At 31.0% G+C, this 24841-nt stretch overlaps 3 protein-coding genes across 3 annotated transcripts; 1 reads left to right on the top strand and 2 right to left on the bottom strand.

The window, feature by feature from the left end:
• The first annotated feature begins 2586 nt into the window (after positions 1 to 2586).
• On the top strand, positions 2587 to 5228 carry LOC146924239 (arogenate dehydrogenase 1, chloroplastic-like). Its single transcript, XM_085709232.1, has 7 exons — positions 2587 to 2817; positions 2907 to 3078; positions 3443 to 3598; positions 3996 to 4078; positions 4163 to 4232; positions 4317 to 4391; positions 4539 to 5228. The coding sequence occupies exons 1-7, from the start codon at positions 2660 to 2662 to the stop codon at positions 4623 to 4625; spliced, it is 801 nt and encodes a 266-aa protein (XP_085565358.1). The 5' UTR covers positions 2587 to 2659; the 3' UTR covers positions 4626 to 5228.
• On the bottom strand, positions 5022 to 10750 carry LOC146924238 (uncharacterized). Its single transcript, XM_085709231.1, has 9 exons — positions 10499 to 10750; positions 9326 to 9526; positions 8226 to 8296; positions 7837 to 7890; positions 6813 to 7073; positions 6639 to 6701; positions 6122 to 6190; positions 5998 to 6043; positions 5022 to 5419 (listed from the first exon to the last, which is right to left on the bottom strand). The coding sequence occupies exons 1-9, from the start codon at positions 10530 to 10532 to the stop codon at positions 5358 to 5360; spliced, it is 861 nt and encodes a 286-aa protein (XP_085565357.1). The 5' UTR covers positions 10533 to 10750; the 3' UTR covers positions 5022 to 5357.
• A 4167-nt stretch (positions 10751 to 14917) lies between these two features.
• Positions 14918 to 17310, bottom strand: LOC146924237 (neuronal PAS domain protein). The gene is made up of 2 exons (XM_085709237.1): positions 16415 to 17310; positions 14918 to 15683 (listed from the first exon to the last, which is right to left on the bottom strand). Exons 1-2 carry the CDS (start codon positions 17272 to 17274, stop codon positions 15044 to 15046), a joined length of 1500 nt encoding a protein of 499 aa, XP_085565363.1. The 5' UTR covers positions 17275 to 17310; the 3' UTR covers positions 14918 to 15043.
• Positions 17311 to 24841: the final 7531 nt, after the last annotated feature.

Genomic DNA, 24841 nt, shown 5'->3' with positions numbered 1-24841 from the left:
AAATGTGTTCTTGTTATGTGTGTTTATTATATTCAACTTTTGTATGTTCATATTATGTTATAAAAAAAAATAGGTGCATTTTGTAAGCTTTTTAACTAAACTATTCACTTTCTTCAAACCAATCATTGTCTCAAAGCTTCTTATAGTATAAAAAAATGTATTTTTAGCTAAAAATAAACGAAAAAATATCTAACGAAATGCACCTAAGTTTTGTTAAAAAAAAATCATTATTATTATATTAGTATGAGGAAATTAAAACGAACACGTTTATATTCATTCATTCATGTTGCATAATATGTCAACTCTACATACTACTCCATCCGTCATAAAATATAAGCAAAAACGGATCAACATAATTTGATGTATTTGATACAAATTTTGAAACAAATTTTATTGACCAATTTTTACTTACATTTTAAAACGGATGAAGTATATTTTTGAGGCCAACAAAAATGTCATGCTCATATGCACATTCATTCTCTCTTTTTCCGAGGTTCTCAGTTCCGTCATGTGCTTGTCTTAAGCGACCAACACCACTTGATGTTCTTTTATTCAAAAAACATCCAAGAGACCTCTTACTACCAGAAGAGTCAGGTATACTCTGCACACACCTAATGGTTGGACCAGAGAGTGGAAAGGATGGGTGCAAAGATCTCACTTTCATGTATGATAAAGTTAGAATATGTGATGAAGCTAACTGCTCTAATTTCCACAATTTTTTTGCTAATGAGGTAAGTTAGTTCCTTAGTCATATGTCATTAACTCATCATCAATCACAATTTTTTCAACTTTTGAAAAAAATTCAAATCACACATATGATAAAGATAAGATGTGAATTGACACAACATGAATGGAAACACGTTGACATTGTTAATTTTAAAAATATAAGATAAGATACCGATTCATCGACATTGTTACATAAAATATGAACATGTCTATAAAAGATATAAATTGATAATTAAAATATATGTGTGCATGGGACAGTTTATTTCACTAAAAAATGTTCTTTAAAATAAGGCTTCAATAATCTATTGGTTCTCTTATTTATTTTTAAAGAAAAAATAAGTCTTGACCCTTCATTTTAAAAACCAGCGTTTGGTATTCCTTGTTTCAAGTTTTCCAAACTTTTCCACCCAATCCTATTTTAAAACCTTCCATTTTACTATCAATCCTATTTTAGGATCAATTTTGACTTGACGGCATGATGCAATCTTATTTTAGGATCACTTTTCCACCTAATCCTATTTTAGGATGAAGTTTGATCCTATTTTAGGATCAAACATTTCCACACTATTTTATAAAATATTTTAAGTGGAATTCTATGTTGTCATGCTATGTATAATAAATTTACCCAGTTGAACGCTGCACATCATTTATGATCTGGCCACATCATTAAAATTAACCTCAAAATAGAATGAGGGTGGAAAAGTTAGGAAATAGAGAAACAAAAAGTTTTTTTTTAGGGTAATCCTATTTTAGGATGAAGTTTGATCCTATTTTAGGATCAAACATTTCCACACTATTTTATAAAATATTTTAAGTGGAATTCTATGTTGTCATGCTATGTATAATAAATTTATCCAGTTGAACGCTGCACATCATTTATGATCTGGCCACATCATTAAAATTAACCTCAAAATAGAATGAGGGTGGAAAAGTTAGGAAATAGAGAAACAAAAAGTTTTTTTTAGGGAGAATAGAAAACCAAAAAGTTAATTTTTACAATGGAGGGTTAAACATATATTTTTGAAAATGGAGGAACCAAAAGTGCATTTAAGATTATAGCTTTTCTTCTTCATTATCAATCTACTATACCAAAAAGTTAAAAATAATGTATCAAATTTAATGTTTTTAACTCCCTTAATCGTGATCATCACTTTTACGACACACGTTTAATTCCCGTGAAAGTGTCTGAGAGGTATTTAAGGTGTGTCAAACATAAGAATTTTTTTTTTCTCTACACTGGTCTAGAGTTGTGAGAAACTTATTGTAGAAGTGTCATACACGTGTCGGACACCGACGTGTATCAAAGAGAGGGACACATTTAATCATAGAGATCTTCATACTTCATAGATTTATAACAAGTGACATCTCTCACCTATTCAATATAAATTTAATGTGGTATCTAGAGTTTGGTTTGATCATCCTTAAATTGTCTCGTCGCTTTTCTTTTCTGTCGTGGTTCCCAAACGGTTGAGAATATAATAATAATTTTCTCTTTTCCTAGTAAGGTTCAAAATCCTTGTTCTTTGGATTAAGCTATCGCCAAGGCTAACCCTATATATTTTTTTTTAGAAATTAATGTTTTTTTTTTTTACCAAAGGACCTTAAATAGGGAAAGTCTTTCATAACAAAAGGATGATCTTTAAGGACTTTACATAATAGTTTTTTAATGAAAATTTATGTATTCAATACAATGAAAATTGAAGTATTTGAATTTCTCCCTCAAAAAAAGTATTTGAATTTCTAAATAAATAATTTCTTAATTTAGAATAAAGGACCGATTATATCTAAAAACATTGGAGAAGAAAAAATAATCTCTGAAGCCAAAATATAAATATAAACAAAAAAAAGGACCGATTTTTTATAACTTCAATCACTTCTTTTCCCAAAATTAGATTTTCTTACATCGATTCATTTCCCTTTCTATTAGCCAATCATGTCAAATTCACCTTCTCTGAAAATTGGCATAGTTGGATTTGGTTCCTTTGGTCAATTTCTGGCAAAGACTATGATCAAACAAGGCCACACTCTAACTGCAACTTCAAGAGCTGATTACTCTCACACATGTCTCCAATTGGGCATTCAATTCTTCAGGTAAACCATGTTTTTATTTTTTATTAGATTAATCAATGGAAAATAAATATGAGCATCTCTATAAATCAACTCTATATACTATGTTTCAGGGATGTTAGAACATTCATTGAGGCCAACAACGATGTCATACTCATATGCACATCCATTCTGTCTTTTTCTAAGGTTCTCAGTTCTATGTCATTTGGTTGTCTTAAGAAACCAACAACACTCTTTGTTGATGTTCTTTCAGTCAAAGAACACCCAAGAGAACTTTTATTGCGGGTAATCTGTATTATTTTTTTTGTCATTTCTTCTGAGTAGAAGGCGTGTCTGGTGTCCGACATATGTAGGTATCCGACACGGACTTAACATATACACATACATTTAATTCAATTATTTATTATGTTTTCCTATATTTATTTTCTCAAATTATTAACAGTGTAGACGTGTTAATGTCAGTGTCGTGTTGTGTCCGGTGTACATGTATGTGCTTCACAGTTTAAGAGCACTGCCAATAGCACAATATGGTGGCAAATCCTATTCACATTTCAGGGACACTATGTTTGGAATCACGGTGGATTTCGACAAAACTCACCGCAAATTCAAACATGCACTAATACTCATCCGGCCTATGTTTTCCTAACAGGTTCTGCCAGAGGAGTCAGATATACTCTGCACACACCCAATGTTTGGACCAGAAAGTGGAAAGAATGGGTGGAATAATCTCAATTTCATGTATGATAAAGTTAGAATACGTGATGAAGCTACCTGCTCTAATTTTCTCCATATTTTTGCTAGTGAGGTAAGTTAGTTCCTTAGTCATTTTGCAAATGATGAAATGGTAAAGTATCCAGTTAGTTTTACCCCAATATCAACAGATGTTGAACTAGCTATTAAGAATATCACACATCAGTATTAGTGTATTCGGAAAAAGCTTAATGCAGAAGGAATCACACCTGATAGGAAAATGACACAAGGGGAAGGTGATAAATGTTATAACTTACGCATGAGGTTCTCTTCCGATATGACATTTTACAAATCAATCTTTTAACTCTATCCTGCAGCAAGTTTTCAACATATTTTTCAAGCTTCAATTCAAAATTGGCAGTGTTGCATTCTTAAAGAAGCACTGAAAGAATTTATTGTGACTCACATTTATCCGAGGTGATTAATTATTTGACCTTACTTTTCCCGGACAGGGTTGTAAGATGCTACAAATGTCCTGTGAAGAACATGATAAAATAGCTGCAAAGAGCCAATTTATAACACACACTATAGGCAGGTAGGCTACTAACTGAGCGTTAAATCATACATATACTGATATACATGCTCAGCAGGTCAAATTTTGAGTTTCTTTTTTTATTAGGACATTGGCAGAAATGGATATTGAGTCCACACCTATTGATACAAAAGGCTTTCAAACACTTACTCAACTGGTACACCTTCAACCATTTTTTTTCAAACATTCCCTATTCTTCCTCCAATCTGCGATTAATTAACATTTCACAATTTAATTGCAGAAGAACACCACCATGAGAGATAGTTTTGATCTGTACAGTGGATTATTTGTACATAACAGATTCGCTAAGCAAGAGGTACGGAACTGACATTCATATTACTGTTTACAGAAGTATAGCATTCAAAACTATTTACTATGTATCAGGGAATAATAATCGTTCATATTATTGAAACATTAAAAGAAATGTATGAAGATAGACTCATGGGTTGTGTCAAATATACAGCTGGAAAACCTCCAACGTGCCCTAGACAAAGTTAAAGAGATGCTGGTTCAAAGGATGAGAGAAGAGCTGGGTCTAGAAAAAGACTGAATGTTGATGCCTAATAATCTTGTTGACCATGTTCATTCATAAAATTATGTTCTATATATAATTTTCCTTTCTTGCAATTCTTACAGTATGTTCAAAAACAGCCATTACTTGATCATTATGGATTATTACAGTGATAATTGTGAATGTGTCAGCTATGGTGTGGCATGATAGTATGGTAGATATGGGTGTTAGCCCAATAGAGAGAGTGACTTGGAAAGTAGGAATGACACGGCAATGTTTTGTTAGGAAGGGTTCTAAGGACACAATGAGGAATGTGAAGGATTATTCTAGATCATTTTTCTGTTAGAACATTTATGGTTAGGCAGTGAGAGAAATCTTGCTGAGGAGCTTATTCTAGATCATTTTTCTCTTGGGGTTCAAAAGGACTCGCGAAACTGGCAAACTCAGCAGCTAGTGTGATTTTGCCTCACCTACCTCCTCTTATATATAATAACGAAAATTGAAATTGTCATTACAATATAGCTTATGCAAGTAGTGTCAATAAAAGAAAAAAGAAAAGTATACCAATCATGGAAGTAACGGTCAAATGCCAATTTAGCCCAATACAATCGCAAAGATCGTTATTTATGAATCTATTGTTAATTCACCAATATGCCTATATGCTATTTGCTGCAGATACTAAGAATAACTAGGCCGTAAACTGAATTCACATCTCAGCTCCCAAACAAATAAACGGCGCATAACTGATCATCAACAGTATGATAGGCAGGCTCACTTGATATCGTGGAATGATGGTAACACAGCAATAAGAGCGTCTCCATAACCAACAGCCTCTGTAAACAGTAAACAGCAAACACACTAAGAAATTCATCAAAACTATGTATGTCCTCTAATTTGCTCGTCAAATATAGTAGAAGAACAATAAATATGAACAGCCAATCATCAAAGAGCCATTATAAGTTAAAACATTCATAATATTGTCCAAGTGTTGTTGACAGTAGGTGGTTAGTAACTATCTGCAACTGGACACAGAATACAGAAAATAATGACGAACCATGCTAAGAAAGAGCAACAGAAATTAAATCAACATGACATGAGAGAGTAAAGCCATAGCCTTCAAATTAGTCTATAAATAGAAGATTAGCCAACTACTATAAAATATAATAGTAGTTGGGACATAGAAATTCTTTCATTTTACATATATATGCAAGAATGAAATTACTGTCATTTCAATAAACCATTTTCTTTGGTCTTCCTCAATAATTTTTTCCACTCTTAATTAATGGAAGCATACCTATACTATTCTTATTTGAGAAGACCCGTACTATTTTTTTATGAACGAAGACCCAAACTACTCGAGTCAAATATCAAACAATTTGATGTATCTTATTAGAAGTCACAAACATTATACCTCCATCCTGAAAGAGTAGCTTCAACACTTCTCCATCCACATCTGACTGCAAGGTTTGAAAGAAAAAGAAAGTCAGGAGCTGTACTTAGGAAGGATGTATAGTTACAAAAATTGACAAGATCACCTTAACAGGGAGTGAAGTGCCAAAATGATCCACATAACCTATAACTTGTCCATCTTTGATCATATCACCCTGTGGATTTCAAAATTGAAAACAGAAAAGTGAGTTTATGCAAAAAATACGACAAACCTGGCAAACATTTGAAGAATACAACGTAAAATTACCCTAGTAGAATATATACGTCAACCTATATCAGAGTACTCAAGATAAAATATATAATTCTGCCACAATCTTTTTTTTTTAATTAATTTGATTAAAAAAGTCAGCATATGCATGTTAGCAAGGTCCAGCTAGTAGACTTAGGTTGGTCAGCAAACTATAAATGGGAGATGTGAATTAGCAGAACCTTGAGATGTAAGTAATGTGTGTTTGTGTGTACTCGCATCGCTATGCAGGAGTTTGTGATTAGAAGTAAAATGCAAAAGGAGTATTCAATTATGTGAATTGTGATCTAGGTAATAACAAGCTGATAACTTATGAAACACCACAATGATAATAGACACGGGAACATGTCAAATACCTCTTTACAAACAGGAGGTAGCTTCTTCCCTTTCACAGTTCTACCTCTTCGAAATGAACCAACCTATTAACAGAAATAGAAGAAAAATAGTGATTGTATAGTCTACTTAGCTCATGTCAAAGATGGTAAATAGGTGTAAGCAAAGCTCAACGTATATATTTATATATTACATACCATAGGAGATGCTACCAAGACATAATTTTTGTTACCAGAAGCCTCCAATGCAGCCAACTTTGGGGACTTATCATGCGGGTCATTTACAAATGGATTGGTCTTTGGTGGAGATGATTTTGATGGTGATGGTGTAGAGGTTGAAGATGCAGAATCAACCACAGGTTTAGTTGGAACAGGCGGTGGTGTAGTTGGGGAAATGTTGGACACAGGAGCGGCTGATAATCCAATGTTTCTCTTCATATGCATCTCAAACTCTCCAACCTGTTATGACAACAAAAGTCAAATAAAATCATTCACAAGACCCATATATACAATAGGCTAAAAGCACGTTTCTTTTGATAAACTGGGTAGACTAAAAGATATTGCTTTATCAATATCTGTAAAATTGTTTATTATCAAAATTCAAAGTTCACAAAAAAGAAAAATAAAATGTAATATATTCTGACATAATAATAGGCCCCAAAGCACCTGAATTTACATTCTGCTACGCCGGACAGAAACAACATTATCATTAACCACATTTGCTATAACATATCTAGAGACAACTATATTTATTGCATTCACCATAGTTGTCACAGCATATTAGAGGGCGATATACATGTAGGCCAGCAACATCTATTAAAAAAATTCAATTAGATTGCATGTCTTCAGATCAGATGAAGAGTAATCCAGTAGTAGGAAGTTCAAGAAGACATAAAATAATACAGGTCAAACAATTAAAGAAGGATTTAGATTGATAGACATGATTTATATAGGACATTATGACGTCATTTGACTCACATGGCTAACCCCACATAGTCCTAATAAGACTTGAGCATACTTCACCTCTTGGGGTTAGTTAGGGCCTAAAAGGCCGAATTTTAAGACTAACGATACACACACACAAAAAGGAATTGTGGAAACCATAATATGTCTATAGCCACATGGTTATAAACATACAGTGAAATTTCTTTTTATCCTTTTAATTATACTTAAATTGTATTTTAAATTTTATGGAAGCAGAAAACAAGAGACTAGAGGGTACCTTTAATTTCAGTTCAGCAATTTCAGTCTCATCGCATACATCTGATATTAAAGCCTGATCATAAGAAAACCAGACATTATCCAAGTCAGGGAAAAAAGAGTTAGAGTTCACAAGATTATGATCAAAAGTAACTACTATCACCATCAAACAGAAGTATTTTAATGTGGGAAATGTAACTTTGTCCTATAGATTGGTAAAAAGAGTGTCAATATGATTGCCCAAGTATGTCCTTCGTTGTATTTTTTTTTTAAGAAGATGTGCTTCATTGTACTAAAAGCTCGCAGTCGCAGGGGATGATAAGATATTCACATTCGCATTGGAAAATGGCGGTTAATGAATGGTTTGCTATAGTATATCATTTATTCCTTTATCAATAGTAAGCTATATACCTCAAATCCTTTCGGAAATGTTTGCAAAGGTTTTTTCTCCAAAGATTCTTTTGTAATGCTCTCCAAAGAAGCTGCAGCATTATAACACTATTATCAGGTGTTAAGGTATAACAGCCAAACTGCAATAACATGTTACCTCCAAACTGCAGTTTTAAATTATTAACAGAAATAGAATTGTAGCCTAAATATAAGCATCCAAGTATAATTACTCAAAAAGAAGCAAAAAAACAACAAGAAATGACACATAGCCATTACAGGTCAACATATTCACATACTAACTACGAATTTATGAGCATTGGTAGAAGTTAAGAAATTCAAATTCGATCAGGATAATACAACAACAACAACAAAAACAACCAAGCGTTATCCCACTAAGTGGGGTCGGCTACATGGGTCAAATGACGCCATAGTGTTCTATCATAAACCAAATTTGGATCCAACTCATTGACCTCTAAATCTTTTCTAATGGTTTCTCTAATAGTTTTCCTAGGTCTTCCTCTACGTCTTTTAACTTGACTCTCCTCCATTTGATCTACTCTTCTTACCACGGCATCTATGGGTCTTCTCTCTACATGCCCAAACCATCTAAGCCTATTTTCTACCAACTTTTCTACTAGTGCTACCCCCAACTCTCTCCCTAATGGTGTCATTCCTAATCCTATCATGTCTAGTCTTACCACTCATCCAGCGCAAAATCCTCATATCTGCTACACTTACTTGATTCTCGTGTTGATTTTAACCGCCCAACACTCCGTACCATACAACATCGCCGGTCTGACTGCTGTCTGATAGAACTTTCCTTTCAACTTAAGTGGTACTCTCTTATCGCACAAAACCCCTGAGGCTCTTCTCCATATACTTCGATCAGGATAATAGTTAGAGAAAATATAAATCTCCGATGATATGTATAGAAATATAAAACTGCTGCCCAGGACTTCTATAATAATTAACATATTTCAAAATCTTATACCACAGCAAAAGCTAGAAATCAAATATGAACAGCATAAAAAGAACGAGGCTTTCCAGTTGCCACCTTCAACCAACAGCCACAAAAATCACAAATATAAGTAAAAATTAATTTCAGAATCTGAACAACCCACCCTCAGACTTGGCAGTGTCAGCTGCTTTTGCTGTTTTTATACATGACACCAACGTTCGATTCCATTTGTTGTGAGAAACAACGTGTTTATCACTAATTGCCAAGTTCTGGATGAAAGACCTACTTTGTAAATTGCATCCGACACTTTGAACGTGAATTAGACCTGGTTTCTGAAGTGAGGATTGCATATGGGACATAAAACCTGTGGGACCAAAATTTAAAAACTAACAGTAAGCATCTTATTGCAATGGTTTTTAATATGACCACTAAGCATGGTGATACTGATAACAAAAACAAATACATGAATATCCTTATTTGAATAACTTCTAAAGGTCTTATCAGTTAAATGATACACAATTAAGCAGTTAACTATTTTACATGCTACAATGGAAAGAAGTAACAAATACATTTTTACAATAAAATTGAAAGGTGTTACGAACATTGACCCTTTAACCATAATAAAAATAAAGAAAATAGTTATATAAAAAAGGTTTAATAAAACTTTTGGCATCTATAAATGACACTATTTTCAATCCGATCCTAGCACGAACAATGTTATTGAATCAATTCAGTCCATAACATCGCATTCAGTTCATCTCCAATCATCGTTCATAACTCCATATACCTAACAATAAGGACTGAATTGAAAACAATTTCACAGTTGGGGCCAGTTTCAAAACATTGTTTAGTGTAAGGACAAAATTGAAGCTGTCATAAACAAGAAATGAACAATGTGATTTTGTTTTAGCCAGACACTGATTAATTTAGTCTTTCACTCATCATCATCTGTACATAACAATACGGGTTTTAATTTCTATGCACTGGCGGTGTAAACCAATTTTACACATGCATAGAATGAAATCACTTTATGATGCCACTCTTTTAAGTTAGCTGGTTTCTAAAATATCTCTACAAATATCTATTTGGCATGATTTGATTAGATGCATGTGTAAAATAGTTTTACACCATCAGTGCATAGAAATGAATCTCAACAATAAGAGTTTAATTTTGTTGTAATGTTGGTGTAAAAAGTTTTACATTGTGAGCACATTACATTCCAATCATGCGTATGACTTTATAACTATGATGAAGTTAAATTGTTTGTAATGATCGAGAGTGTAAAAAAGCATAATGAATGAGAGAGAGAGAGAGAGAGAGAGAGAGAGAGAGGTACAGTGAGAAGATCGAATAGCAGCGGAGGAATCCATGGAAGGGAAGAAATGGGAATTTGATGCGAATGAATGTGTAAAGTGTGAGGAACTTGTTATTATATTATAGAGATGTAAATGGCCAAGTTTTTAACGAATTAAAGTAACGTGTTGTTTTGTTGTAGTTGTTGCACTGCTTTGAGATCATCGCCTTCTCTTCACTTTCTCCGTTCCCATTCCTTAAACTCGTTTTTTCAATTTTTTCTTTTATTTTGGTTAGATTTTTTTCAAATTTATTAAAAATTAAATAAATTATCCATCAAATTAAAAATATTCTACAATTTAAAATTATATTATCCATAAATGAAAATTCGAACCAAATCGCACACCATATGTAACCAATTTTGGTTAGATTTTTTTCAAATTTATTAAAAATTAAATAAATTATCCATCAAATTAAAAATATTCTACAATTTAAAATTATATTATCCATAAATGAAAATTCGAACCAAATCACACACCATATGTAACCAAAAAAGAAAATTCGAACCAGATTAATTAACTTGATTTTTCAAATAAAAAAAGTTTAAGGTCTTGTGAACTTAACTTACTTAGCTCGGTTGTAAAAATATTGCATAATATATGTAAAGGACGAGTTCGAACTCCAAACACAGTAGTCACCATTTTTTTTTTTCTGTTGACAAAAATAGAGCTTCTATGTTTGATTAATTAACTTGATTTGACTTTCTTCTATCATTAATTATAAAGTATAAAAATCAAGTTCAATCTCTATTAATTCGGGTGTCATTCAAGATCACTCATGAGGTCGAACTAAACCATTATTACACATATAATTAATTAATAGTGTTATTTAAAAATATTGGTATATAAAGTGATTTTTTAAGCATGATATATTATCTATTTCATTGTAACGTGTATGCTTATATCCATGGTGTTCGAAATAGAAAAGATAAATCTTTTATTTTTTTTAAAAATAAGTTTCTTAATTAATTTAATAGTGTAAAGAAAATATATGGTGTGCCCTATGAAATGGTGTTAACCAAATTCTTTATACACTTTAAGATTCTTTTATTTCTCCTTGGAAATATGGGTCGTTTGTTCAGGAACTTTTTTGAGGAAAAAAAAAAAGAGTTACACCATCTATATCTACAAAATGAAATGATCTTGTTTTTATTGTTGGGGTCATCAAGAAAGAAAGAATACAACATGATCAAATAGAAGCAATTCATTGTAACCAAAAAAAAAATATTAGAAGCAATTCATGAGGGATCAGAACATTCTCATTAAGAAACCGTTCTCAACTAATATGTTTTTGAAATATAATCTTCGATCATTGAAGTTTTCCTCGAGAATGTTATTGAGGAGCATTCTACGTACTCTACATGAGTCTTTTAATACTGAAGTTTTACGAGTGAACTCTACTCAATTTTAAAACTCCAGCTCATCTACAAGATGAATCTCGACCTTCTAATAATCAAAACGCTCCTACTTTTCCTAGTACATTATAAAAATTGTTTCATTTATTCACTCTTTTTGTTAAGAGCTCATCCTCCCTATATATAAGATGGAGAAAAATACAATAAAAACTAGAAAGGAAATCTCCAAAGTGTATAGAGGATTAACAATTATTCAAAACACGTCCTTACAAAGTTGTTTTCAAAATTTTCCGAAAAATCAAACCCCTGTGTGTTAACACCTTCTCCACAACCCGAAGAAATTCTCAAACCTTCCACATTATCTTCATCATCAAACGATTAATCTCCAACCATCTAATAGTTTCACTGTACTCCCTCCATTCATCATCAAACGATTAATCTCCAACCATCTAATAGTTTCACTGTACTCCCTCCATTTTTTATATTGACAAAATGGGGCGAATAGTTAGATTTTAAGGATTATTTTAAGAGAACTGATATTGTTTTACTATTGTTATGCTTTTATCTTTTTGATGTCTTTTTAATTTCTCTTATTGTGAAAAAAAAAATTGAATCATGGAATATTCAATGTCAAACATTTTGTAACAACTTCATTTTTTAATGAATGACAATATTTTAGTTCAAAAATTTGAATGCATAATTTTTGTGATTGTACATGTATAAACACTAAATTATTTAAAATTAGAATTAAAATTAAAAAAATTAATTCAACTGAGAGATTGTTGAGACAAATTCCATATTTAATGTTTTGATGATAACAAGCATCTTAAATTACATTTCTTAAGTCAATAATTATGATCATGTTATTTATTTACTTGTGCTTGTGTAAATTTACTTTGAGAATAGATGTTTATCAATATTTCACTGAAAAAGTTAAGTACTTGATCAAAGTGGAAATTCAAATGTAAATCAAAGTGATATTCAACATTTTCATGTAATAAGAATGTTCTCATGATTCCTTCAAAAAAAGAATGTTCTCATGATACTTCTCATCATCTTATCAATGACATTTATTCCAAACTAAACAAATTAAAAAGGATCCATTTCTGAAAAGGATCATTCTCCATAACATGTAGCAATTTTGCCACTTTAATATAATGGCAAGTATGTAGTTGTTATCTATGAATATATTTACGAGAGATGAAGTGGTTGATAAAATAAGAGCCTTAATGAACACTTGTAAAAATAAGTGATTTAAATCATTCAATACAAGACTCGTGATCTTCAAGTTTAGATGGTGCTTCTATTTATACTAAATAAGTAGATTCTCTTGATCAACTTGAAATGAGAATATAGTTGTTATAGGTTTCAAAATGATCTTCAATGCATGTGATGTCATTAAGTGTGAATAAAATTAAAATATTCTTAATTTAATTAGCTGGGATTAATGAGATCCATCCACCTGGCACCTACAAATTATCACTAATTTTTTTTGAAAAGTATGCATGGTAACATTCACTCTTTTCTCAGGTTAACATAAGTCGATGTATCTAATACAAATTTTAAATAAAATACATTAATTTTTATTGACCATTTTTGTTTACATTTTGAGATGGAGAGAGTATAATATTGTCTTTTAATTGCACACATGATGAGGAGGAACGGAACATTCTTCACCAACAACATGTTCTCTTCTTTTTCGTGTGCGACCACGGAATTTCTGAAACTGTATTTTCGTCTCCTTATGAGACTAAAACAGATCTTAGTTATGAAGAAACCTTTTAAGTCTTTTATGATGAAATCTTCATCTTCATCTTCATATATTAAAGATGAGAAAGTTCTTGAGATTCCTTCCAATCATTCTTACCAATAAAGTGGCAAAAATGTTCCTTGTTCTGGAGAATGATCCTTCTCAAAAATAAAACAAAGTCACTTTATTGCTACTTTACATTTTTTTAGTGAATGATTTTGTGCAAAGCTTGTAAGGCAGGATTGTAATATTGTTTAAGCTATAATTGTAAGCCTCACGATGCTAGTATCTAATACATTAGTACACATATATATAGTACGAATACATTGGTGATCTTAGAAAAATGTAAGTACTATAAGAATGTTATCATCTCAAGAAGATAGTGAAAAATCTCACAATGTGTAGGGACTAACGTAGCCAAAGATTTAGGATGAATCACGATAAGGCAATCCCTTTTAGACACTAGCTTCTAACCTTTGAAGATGAGACAATCCCTATTAGACCTTTTTTCTAAGTTAACAATATCATTAACCACCACCACACCAACGACCAACTTCTAACATTTGATGAAAGTTGGCTTGTTAGACGAGATGACATTCCATCACAACCGCCATCAGACTTCCCAAAACTTTAGCTACTAGCTTATACATGGATCCGATCATAGAGATTGGTCAATAGTCCCTAAGATACTGAGGAGAATCAATATTTAGAATAATGGTAATAAAATAGGACGAGAAGCTCCTGAACATGATGACATTGGAGTGGACAACAAAAATTGTGTATCTTCCATTCATATCCGAGAAGTTTTTTGTTTTGACATCCATCAATTGATGATGATGATGATGATGAACAATTATCGTATATTTATTTATTGACATAAAAGCAACTTCCAGTAAAAAACATAAATATATAAAAATCTTTTTAGAAAAAAAAATGTTTGAAGCCGATTATTGTTATTATTATTGTAAAATAAGTTGTTAGACATTTTTTTTAAGAATTACAATAATATTACTCCTTTTTTAGGAAGGAATAATACAACTAGGTATTGTGGACTTTGAGCTTGATTCCAAAACCGTGGTAGACAGTCTTTATGGTAGTAAAAGTGGCGTCTCTAACTTTAGCGCAGTAATTAATGATTGTAGACGTCTGTTAGCTTCTGATTTAGTAACCTCTGATGTTAGGTTCATTCGGAGACAAGCCAACGAAGTTGCTCATAGCTTTGCGTCATGCTAGTTTCCATATTCATATTAGGATTCCATCTTGTATCTCTACTATTATTATGAATGAAATGCAATAAGTTTCTTCTTGTCAAAAAAAAAATATTACTTGTTAAAATAATATTGAATCGCGACAATACCAATACAAATTATTTTTTTCATCATGGTAGCTAAAGTAATTTATTCATATTCTGCGTTATTCCTAAGCTAAGGAATATTGAGATGGACAATTTCCCTAAACTCCAACCTCCTAGTTTCATGGTAGAATGTCCTATACTTATTAGGCAAATAAGTTAACCATATCCAACCCCTAATTTCCCATTCCATAATCTTCCCTCTAGCACCTTTATCAACTTTCCAACACACACTTTCTCCATATTCATCACCAGCAAAAATAACCCCACCTTGTCTAGTAAAAGGACGATAAGCACTTGAATACCTATCTCTAAACCAAGACTTAGGGTTAATTAATTCAAATTTTGAAGGCTTTGTTGAAAAGACTTCTTTACCATCCATACTATCATGAAGAAACCAATTTAAATTTGCACTATAACCATAAACCGATTCTTCAAATTTCCAAGGCTTTAAACTCATTGTTGTGGATTCTCCAGCTGATACGTTGAGCCCTATGTAGGGATTTGTTGGTTGAAATGAAGCTTCTACACTTTTTTCCATGCCTATTTCCATTATTGGATTTTCTGAGGATTTTCCAACGGATACACTTAAGACTTGATGTTGGAGTGTTGGAGTGAGTTGCAATGATATTCTTGATGGGAAATATTTTTCAGATGCACCAGCTCCTCTTTCATTCATAAGGGTGTCATCTACTAGTTTGAAAACATCACATCTAACCAAAGAAATTTAAATATTCAATTAATTGATTATTATATATTATAAAAAAATAAATCAAACTAAAACAAAAAATAAAATCAAAAAGTTATTTATGAAGACAATTTTTTTTGTACAGCAGAGAAATTTTATTTGATGAAAGGGAGAAAAGTACTACTTGTATTAGTACTCGACCCACAACCCAATTAAATTTAAGTACAACGAGTATTTGACTAACTCCAAAACTCAACAAACATTAAGAAAACAAAACAAAAGAGAGGGTTTGAAAACCACTTGTAATACATACACGAACATATGAAAAAAAAAAGTAAAGATTTGATTGGTTCTAATATTTATTAAAAAAACATATTAATTCGTTAATTTAGATTAGTTTAGTTTGTCCTCGTGAGCTTAGCTCAGTTGGTATGGACAATGCATAATATATGCAAGGTCGGGGTTCGAACCCCGGCCACTACCAAAAAAATTTAGATTAGTTTTATTCTTTTTAATGACAAATGTTAATAATTAATTAATAATTGTTAGTATTAGTTTTTTTACTCCTTTGTTTGGATCTTTTTAATGGCAAATGGTTTAACGCTTTATATGCAACTTTTAGATATGATGTTTTGTATAAAAAAAAAAAAAAAAAAAAAAAACCTTTTAGGTTTGATGGAAACATAATTTAATTAATTCTATCTTGAAAAAGCAATTTTGTAAAATAATATAAATTCTAAACAGATTTAATATTACCTTATGTTGTCAATGTTCACCATGATTTCGACCCACTTTTCTTTGATAAAGGCTTTGTGGTTGAATTGAAGAACACCTTCAAGTTGTTGATATTTGAGAGAGAATTGAAGTCTCTCATCAGCTGCATGGTTGTTAGCACTAACAACATCCATATTTATAAGAGGACAATACAATTGAACTTTCCACCACCCAAATGTTGAAAAAGCATAAGAAAATAAAGGAGATGGTGTTCTAAACATGCTATAATGATGTTTAGCTACTTCTTTTAATTCCACAATCCAATTTGTAATAGCAAGGTTAATAGAACGCATCCACTTTTCTTCCAAATTAGAACCTAATAGTTTCATCAACAACTTTGACGATTTTCTTGATTCAAAACCTGATAATTGTTCCTTTAATGCATTAAGACACCCATAACGAAGATCCGAAGGAGCTTCATAAATGCAAACCAAGAATAAGAGAGTTAAAAAAGCAAGGTTGAAAATGTCACTAAAGTTTGGAATAGTTTCAAGTTTTGGAAATTTAATGAAGAGACTATTGTAATTATTTTTTGAACCATAATTAAGGATGTCTTGTATGAAATTAACAAGGAGATTTGAAATGGTTTCTTCATGTGATATTTTATTGCTAGGTTTTAATGGTTTTGAGGTCCAAAGAAAAATAGGGATATTATAATCTGCCACAATAGCAAAAGAGAGTTTTTGGGATTGGTGGTTTTTTGATATGGTAAGATTAAGTGATGGTTGAGATGAGTTTAGCAATGAACATAAGCTTAAGGACATAGAACCTGTTTTCCATTCGGATATTGGTGGAAAATTTTGAACCCATGAAAACACATCAAGAGTTTTGCAATAAGCCATAGATTGATATATAATGCAACCTAAGTTAATTTAATTAATTCTATTGCTCTATGTGGTTGTTATATATATAGTCATTATTGAGCTAGGCTTCATGTGTATATATTTTGAGAGTTGTTTGTTTTATGGACGCAAAGTTAAGATTCTTGTTAGGTAAAAAAAGTCAAAAGTAGTGCATGAGATTATAACGACGAATAATTAAAACCAAGAGGAGTGGTAGGAGAAGATAACTGGATTTTTTGGAGATTCATGATTTCTATCAGATGTACTCGTATTAATTATATGCATGGCTTTAGCATAACCACAAAAGCAGATAAGCGTATAACGAGGGTAATTAATTTAATGATTTGGATTGAATGTACTACACGACATTCATTCACTTTTTTTATCAATTTGAGTGAGGTCGTACGAAAGGATTTCGTGTCGGTAGTTGTCTGCATTCATTCATACGGTCAATATATCTGTTAAGAGTTTCACATCGGATAGAAGATGACATGACAATGTGTTTAGAAGTGGTTGCAATCCTCACATCACAAGTCAGTTTTGTTGGGTTGTGTTAGAGCCAACCATGATTTCTAAGATCTAATATGGTATAAAGCCTTTTTAAGATCCATTGAACCACCTGCTATCAGGTTTCCATTACCGGGTCACCCACTATTTATGTCCACGAACCAAACTCAATAGTGCTGGTTGTGAGGGGGCGTGTTAAGAGTCACACATCGGATAGAAGATGATCTGATAATGTGTTTATAATAAGTGGAGGCAATCCTCACCTCATGAGTCGGTTTGTGTTGACTGTGTAGATGCAACAGGGCCGTCTTAACAAATTCATAGGCCCAGTTTTAGTTTTATAAGGGATGCAAAAAAAAAAATTATGGGCCCCAAAAAAAAAAGTCATTTTAAAAAAAAAAAATTATACTTTGGTGGGCCTTGAACACATGACCTCGCACTCAACAAAAGCTACCCACGCCACTGAAGCATGCTGAGCGCAATGTTGCTAATTGCTCTTAATATATATATAACAATTTTTCAGTGTCATAAATATTTAAAAAAAAAAAAAAAAATTGGGCCCCAAAAAATTGGAGGCCCGGTGCCGTAGCCCAGCCTCGACGAGCTATGGGCCGGCCCTGAGATGCAATCATCGATTGCATGTATCTAGAGCAAAAACAGCGACGACACAACACCGATAAAAATCTCATATCACTTGTAATATTTTATATTAAGCATGTTTAATTTGTATATCAAATTTTTAAATATGGATATTTGATTAGAAACTTGTGTAAAATTATTTAAACTTAATTTTAATTTTAATTTTAATTTTCATCTGTTCATAAAATTAATCCCTTATTTTAGAATCCTCCATTTTATATAAACTAGACTCTAACCCGTACGATGTACGGGTTTTTGTAGAGTTTCTTATATAAACATCAAAGTGACTATATTATTAATTTTAGAGTTACATTCAAAGTAATAGAAACAATGAAACTAAGTGATGTTTGAGAGTGATCGACATGCAAAATCTCCAAAAAGAAAATTATAACATTAGTTTGCATCAACAAAAATGAACATGGAATAAAAGTCATAAATTAAATTATGTGAAATTAATCAAACATGAAAATAAACACAATAAAAATGAGTGTTAGTGGCTTAAAAAAAAAGGCCTTTAAGATTACATATCCATTTTAGAAGCAACTATATTTCAATAAAAATGTTAGTGGTCTAGTGGTAAAAGCTCTAAGGTGTTGTTATGGGTAGTTGGTTCAATTCCTTGCAAAACAATTTTTAAAAAAAATATATTTAGACCAGCCAAAAAGGGCAGTATTAGGGTTAATTAAGGTTGATTGGAGAATATCTAACATTTATATATATATATATATATATATATATATATATATATATTTATATTAAGATATTCGTTCCTTTATAAAAATGAAAAAGATTCGTTAGGATTTTTATAGAATTTTTCAAGCATGTGATAGTTTTTTTTTTTTTTTTTTAAGGAATGTGATAGTTTTTTGTTTCTTTTGTTTTTAGGGAGGGATGTGATAGTTTTATTTTCACGGGATATACCACGTAATAATTTGATTTATTTTTAATTTAGAAAAATATTGATTTACATTATGTCAACGTGTGGAAAGACGGGCATTCACATAGCCGTCTTTTCGTTTTTTTTATTACGCTAACACATATATAGATTATGAACGATATTTTATATAAAAAAGTTTATATAGATTAAAATTATATGCATCTAAAAAAAATGCATATTAAAATTGTATGTTAAATAATTGCAAACCTAAAAGTGTAGAAAATATTTGATTCAAAAAAAAAAAGGAGGATAGGAATGAAATTTGTTAGGTTAAAAAATAAGGATTCGGCTGGCCAAAATTATAGCAAACTTGATAAAAAAATTCGGCTGGCATTAAGTAAGATGATCAATGACTAAAATTGAATGGCGCCTAAATGTGCAAGATCCAACAGCTTAGAAAAGTGGAGGGAAAAATGGGGGAAAATATTAGGGCAACAATAGCTTGAGGGGTTTAGCTTTAGTAAGTTAGGGTAGAAAATATTTGTTTCATAACAAAAAAAGGCAAGATGATAGGAATAAAATTGGTGCGATGCATTTTTTTAGATGGAATTTGTTATGTTAAATAATTGCAAACCTAAAAGTGTAGAAAATATTTGATTAAAAAAAAAAGGAGGATAGGAATGAAATTTGTTAGGTTAAAAAATAAGGATTCGGCTGGCCAAAATTATAACAAACTTGACAAAAAAATTCGGCTGGCATTAAGTAAGATGATCAATGGCTAAAATTGAATGGCGCCTAAATGTGCAAGATCCAACAGCTTAGAAAAGTGGAGGGAAAAATGGGGGAAAATATTAGGGCAACAATAGCTTGAGGGGTTTAGCTTTAGTAAGTTAGGGTAGAAAATATTTGCTTCATAAAAAAAAAAGGCAAGATGATAGGAATAAAATTGGTGCGATGCATTTTTTTAGATGGAATTTGTTATGTTAAATAATTGCAAACCTAAAAGTGTAGAAAATATTTGATTAAAAAAAAAAGGAGGATAGGAATGAAATTTGTTAGGTTAAAAAATAAGGATTCGGCTGGCCAAAATTATAGCAAACTTGATAACAAAATTCGGCTGGCATTAAGTAAGATGATCAATGGCTAAAATTGAATGGCACCTAAATGTGCAAGATCCAATGGCTCAGAAAAGTGGAGGGAAAAATGTGGGGAAAATATTAGGGCAACAATAGCTTGAGGGGTTAAGCTTTAGTAATTAAGATGGGTTGGAGATTGCATTTGAGCAGCTCAGCACGCGTTAATTTGATTGGAGATTGTCCAAATAATATGCCAAGTGCTTTTAAGACAAACCATCCCTAACTTATGAAAAAGATTTCAGATGCTCTATCCGGTCAAAGAAAAACAAAAAAGTTCAGATATTCTCTGAAAAAAGAAAATTGATGGAGATATTCTCTTTATATATTTTTGGAAAATATTAACAAGTGTCGGCTCTAATTAAGAAAACTAACATTGAAATATTGTATCGAAAAATTGTTAAAAGTGGTACATTCAACTTTTTAAAAGTTAAAAATTTGTTATTTTTAATAAAAATGTTTTTATTTTTCATTTTTTTAACCGGTGTCTTAGGGGTAGCGGTTAATATAACTTATATTCTTATTATAAGCTCATGTGTTCTATATATAGTTAACTTCTGTTGTAAGCAATCTTTCTTTCATAAATGCTTCGACTTTTTTTCTCTGTGATACATAAATGCTTCGGACTTTATTTTGCCTTTCTGCCTACTTAAGTTTCAGCGTATTCAAACCGGTAAACCTAATGTGTGAATATATTCCTGCTTTGAAAATACACAAGACTTTTGAAACGAAAAGAGTGCTTCAATTATTGCAACAAAATGAAGAAAACTGATAATCTCCAACCAAAAGGAATTCTAGATGATTGCTTTAACAAACAGAAAAAGGAATATACAAGATGATTAATAGAGTCAAGACAGATATTAATGTGTTCGTTTTTTCCATTTTTTTATTATAGGTATATATACACTGTCGTTTTATGTTATTAATATAAATGTTGTAAATTTTTTTGGAGATTCATCATTTTTGTTTTTAAAAACTTTAAATATGTATTGTATCAATTTACTTTATAAACTTGAATAATGAATGAATACAATTTATTTTTGTTAAAAATAAAATAAAATTTGAAAACTAGTAGTAAGCTTGACCAAAATCTTTAATCCTACGCATGACCCACCATCGGTCATGCAACACATATTTTAAGAGAAATGATACTTGTACAACCTTTTTTTTGACAACTTTTGTGACACATTTCTCTCTCATACTCACATTATGTTTTTATTTTATCTCTTTATTACTTTTTTTTTGTGTCAATACCTTATTTTCTTTATAAATTATAGTTGTCTCATAAATTGTCACTGAAATAGTTGTTCAAATAACACAACTCATATTTTTAATTTGCATATATTTGGGTTTTTTCTTTACCGGTGTTTGCATCATTTGCATATGCATATATTTGGTGCGTGCCTTATTTTCTTTCGTAAGATCATTATATTGTGTGTTTCTTTTAAGGTTATCTACAAGACTACAACTAAGCATGGAATCAATTCTAACTTGTGGCGGAAGGACCAATTCAATGGATATAATTGATGTATGAGATGAGAGTCAGACCATCGTATTCTAAGAGAAATTACTTTTTTTTTTATTATTATTTTAAAGTTCCTTGAACTATTTTCTTATGACAAGTCGTTTGAAACTATTTTTAAATAGGATTTGATATTAAAAAGATTATAATTGAGTCTCTAAATGTGTCGAAATTTGTAATTAGATTCCTCAAATAAATAATTAGATTTTTGAGTTTGTTAATGATCTATATTAATTGTCCCTTCAATTTAAGAGATCTAATTATAAGTTACATAAAAGAATAAGGGATTGACAGATGAAAATAGATTAAATTAATCATTATTTTTTTAATATAAATTTGGAGACTCAATCATAAAAATTCATCATTGAATTTTTTCGTGTTAACCATTTGATTTACAGGAGAATGAGTCATTAATAAACTGAAGTTCGGTCGAGAGTTAAATAAAATACGACTAAAAATTATTTAACTTATAAATCAAACACAAATTTCTTTCGAACAATTAGTCTATTTTTTAAACTCATTTAAAAAATCATATTTTAAAATAGAGTGCTCGTTAGTTAAGAACACTATAGAATTTGGTGGAGGTAGATTGGGTGGAACTTCTTAATGTGTTTTTTTTTTCTCATATATAATATCAGCCCGCTGCATCATGAAATGCTTAATCTCACGACACCCATACCACTATAGCTCCAACCAGGTTTCGAGGGACGGACCTGAACAAGGTCGGATGTGGCAAATGTCACACTAGCTTATTCCCAAATTTTTTATTAGTTTATTATAAATATTTTACTTTTATAATAATACGAGAAACTATTTTTTTTTTGTACATATCTATATTTTTGCTGATATTTAATACGGAAATCATTTGTTGTTTAATTTGTACATTTTTCTATATTTTTATTCATATATCAATATAGAGATCTACTTTTTTTTATATATATTTCTACGCAATTGCGACTTGCTTTCAAAAAAAAAAAGAGCGCAACGCGCACACCCGTCTGAATGCACGGCTATTCTACTAGAGCATTTGATTCATCTCTTGTAACGTATATAGAAAGAGGAGTTCTTAGAACAATTAGTAATGATGTTATTTTAGTTCATTTTCAACAAATGAAAAATATATTATTTTCTTTCTAATTTTTGTTGTTACAACTATTTTTAATATAACTTCTCATTAAATTTAGTATTATTTAATTATTTGACATAATTTTTTTGCTTCACTTCACGTTCCCATCCTCCTTATTACAAACATACATTAACATTTCCTTCATAAATATACATGATAATCGTTCTCTATGATTTTTTATATTTCGTATAGATCGAATGATTTTCTCATTTAAATATCAATAAAAGTAATTATCTATGTAAGTAACTAAACAGTTGTTTAATCAGTCATATTTCATGTGATTTCATATCCGATTCTAGATAATATTTATAGTAGAGAAAACTCCTTCACTATTGTAGCATCAAAGGTAACTCGGAAATATACCAACCGGTGAATGCATAATATGTTTTCTTGTTTCCACGGTCTTTATGCAAAGATCACCAATCACCTTTAATTTTGAAAATGGTGATCTTGATTGTATGGTGAACGAATTAGTGAGGGAAAGGAACGGAACAAAAGAGAGCTATGTGTTATTGTTGGCTATGTGTTATTGTTGCACGTTGTGACTTGTGAGTTTTTTTCACGTTTTGGCGGTTGATTTGATTTTAATAAAGATTTTTGACTGTTTCGAAGGAAGAAAAGGTTATGTCACGTGTGATGGTCTGGGTCAAGAAAGAAAAGTTGTGTGATGGATGTAGGTAATGTGTGTGGTTAAAAGGTCAACTATCACTACAAGTGGTACATATTTGGATTTCTTTAGCCATTTGTTCCGAGTTCGATTCTGGTTGGTGCATATGAAAAAAATATTTGTTGAAAGATGTCAACTCCTTAAATGTATCACAGTTACTTTTAGGCTATGTTTGGATTGATGGAATGTGACGAAATGGAATGGAATGAAGTGGTATGAAATAAGATTTCATTGTTTGGATTTATAAAAATTGAATTGAGTGGTATGGAACATGATGGAACCCATTCCCTTCCATTCCATCATTTCCTTCTATTTTTCATTCCACCCAAATTGAGAGGTATGCAATGGAATGAGACCTTTTAATTAAATAATGACTCTTTTATCCATTTTTATTAATTTCAACAGTTTCTTCTCCATTTCTTCTCAGTTCGTGCAAGTTCTTTGTAATTCATTTCTTCACGTGAATTTATTATTCTAATTCTTTCTGGCACGTATGTGTGTGGTTTATCTAAAAAAAACGGTATGTGTGTGGTTCTTAATTCTAGTTGTATTTTTAGCCAAGTTGTTCTTCGTTCTTATTTGTGTGTCTGAGCTAGATTAATTATGATTTTCAGTAAAAAAAACATTTAATTTGATTGTTCTCATGCTATATATTGATGTTTGTAAATGTGTATGTCAGTTTGTTTTAAGGGGAGCTCTAGCTGTATATATTTGAACATTTCAAAGATAATTTTATACCATAAAACATCTTTTTTGGTCAAGTAATATAAGACAGCTTTGTTTCAACTTAAATCCTTTTATGTTTTGTATGTAATTTTTTTTTTGTTTTCTTAGTTTAATCTGAAGGAACAAACTAGAAATAAAAAAAAAATAGAATTAAAAATTCAATTGTTTCTACTAGCAAGTTTTAATAGAAAACAGCTTTTTTATTAAGAATTAAGGGTAAAAATGGAATAAAAAAGTTAAACTCATTCCATTCCATTCACTTTATAAACAATGGAATGAGATGTTTATTTCATTATCCAAACAATGGAATGAAATATCTATTCCATTCCGCTCCGTTCCATTCCGTTCCGCTCCTTTCTATTCCATCAAT

The sequence above is a fragment of the Medicago sativa genome, chromosome 5 (genome assembly GCF_051527215.1).
Source record: "Medicago sativa cultivar Bolivia chromosome 5, Bolivia_mono, whole genome shotgun sequence".
Lineage (NCBI taxonomy): Eukaryota > Viridiplantae > Streptophyta > Magnoliopsida > Fabales > Fabaceae > Medicago > Medicago sativa.
Note: the sequence above shows the minus strand (reverse complement) of the source record. Positions and strands in the feature narration are given on the sequence as shown.

Bases quoted from the DNA above. Each gene is read 5' to 3' on its own strand.
- LOC146924239 (XM_085709232.1), top strand. From the start codon at position 2,660: ATGTCAAATTCACCTTCTCTGAAAATTGGCATAGTTGGATTTGGTTCC. The intron at 2,818-2,906 runs GTAAACCATGTT...ACTATGTTTCAG, and splicing joins TTGGGCATTCAATTCTTCAG to GGATGTTAGAACATTCATTG. The intron at 4,079-4,162 runs GTAGGCTACTAA...TTTTTTTATTAG, and splicing joins ATAACACACACTATAGGCAG to GACATTGGCAGAAATGGATA.
- LOC146924238 (XM_085709231.1), bottom strand. From the start codon at position 10,532: ATGGATTCCTCCGCTGCTATTCGATCTTCTCACT. The intron at 9,527-10,498 runs GTACCTCTCTCT...TTGGTCCCACAG, and splicing joins TGCTATTCGATCTTCTCACT to GTTTTATGTCCCATATGCAA. The intron at 6,044-6,121 runs GTGATCTTGTCA...CAAACCTTGCAG, and splicing joins GCACTTCACTCCCTGTTAAG to TCAGATGTGGATGGAGAAGT.
- LOC146924237 (XM_085709237.1), bottom strand. From the start codon at position 17,274: ATGGCTTATTGCAAAACTCTTGATGTGTTTTCATGGGTTCAAAATTTT. The intron at 15,684-16,414 runs GTAATATTAAAT...TTCTTTGGTTAG, and splicing joins GTGAACATTGACAACATAAG to ATGTGATGTTTTCAAACTAG.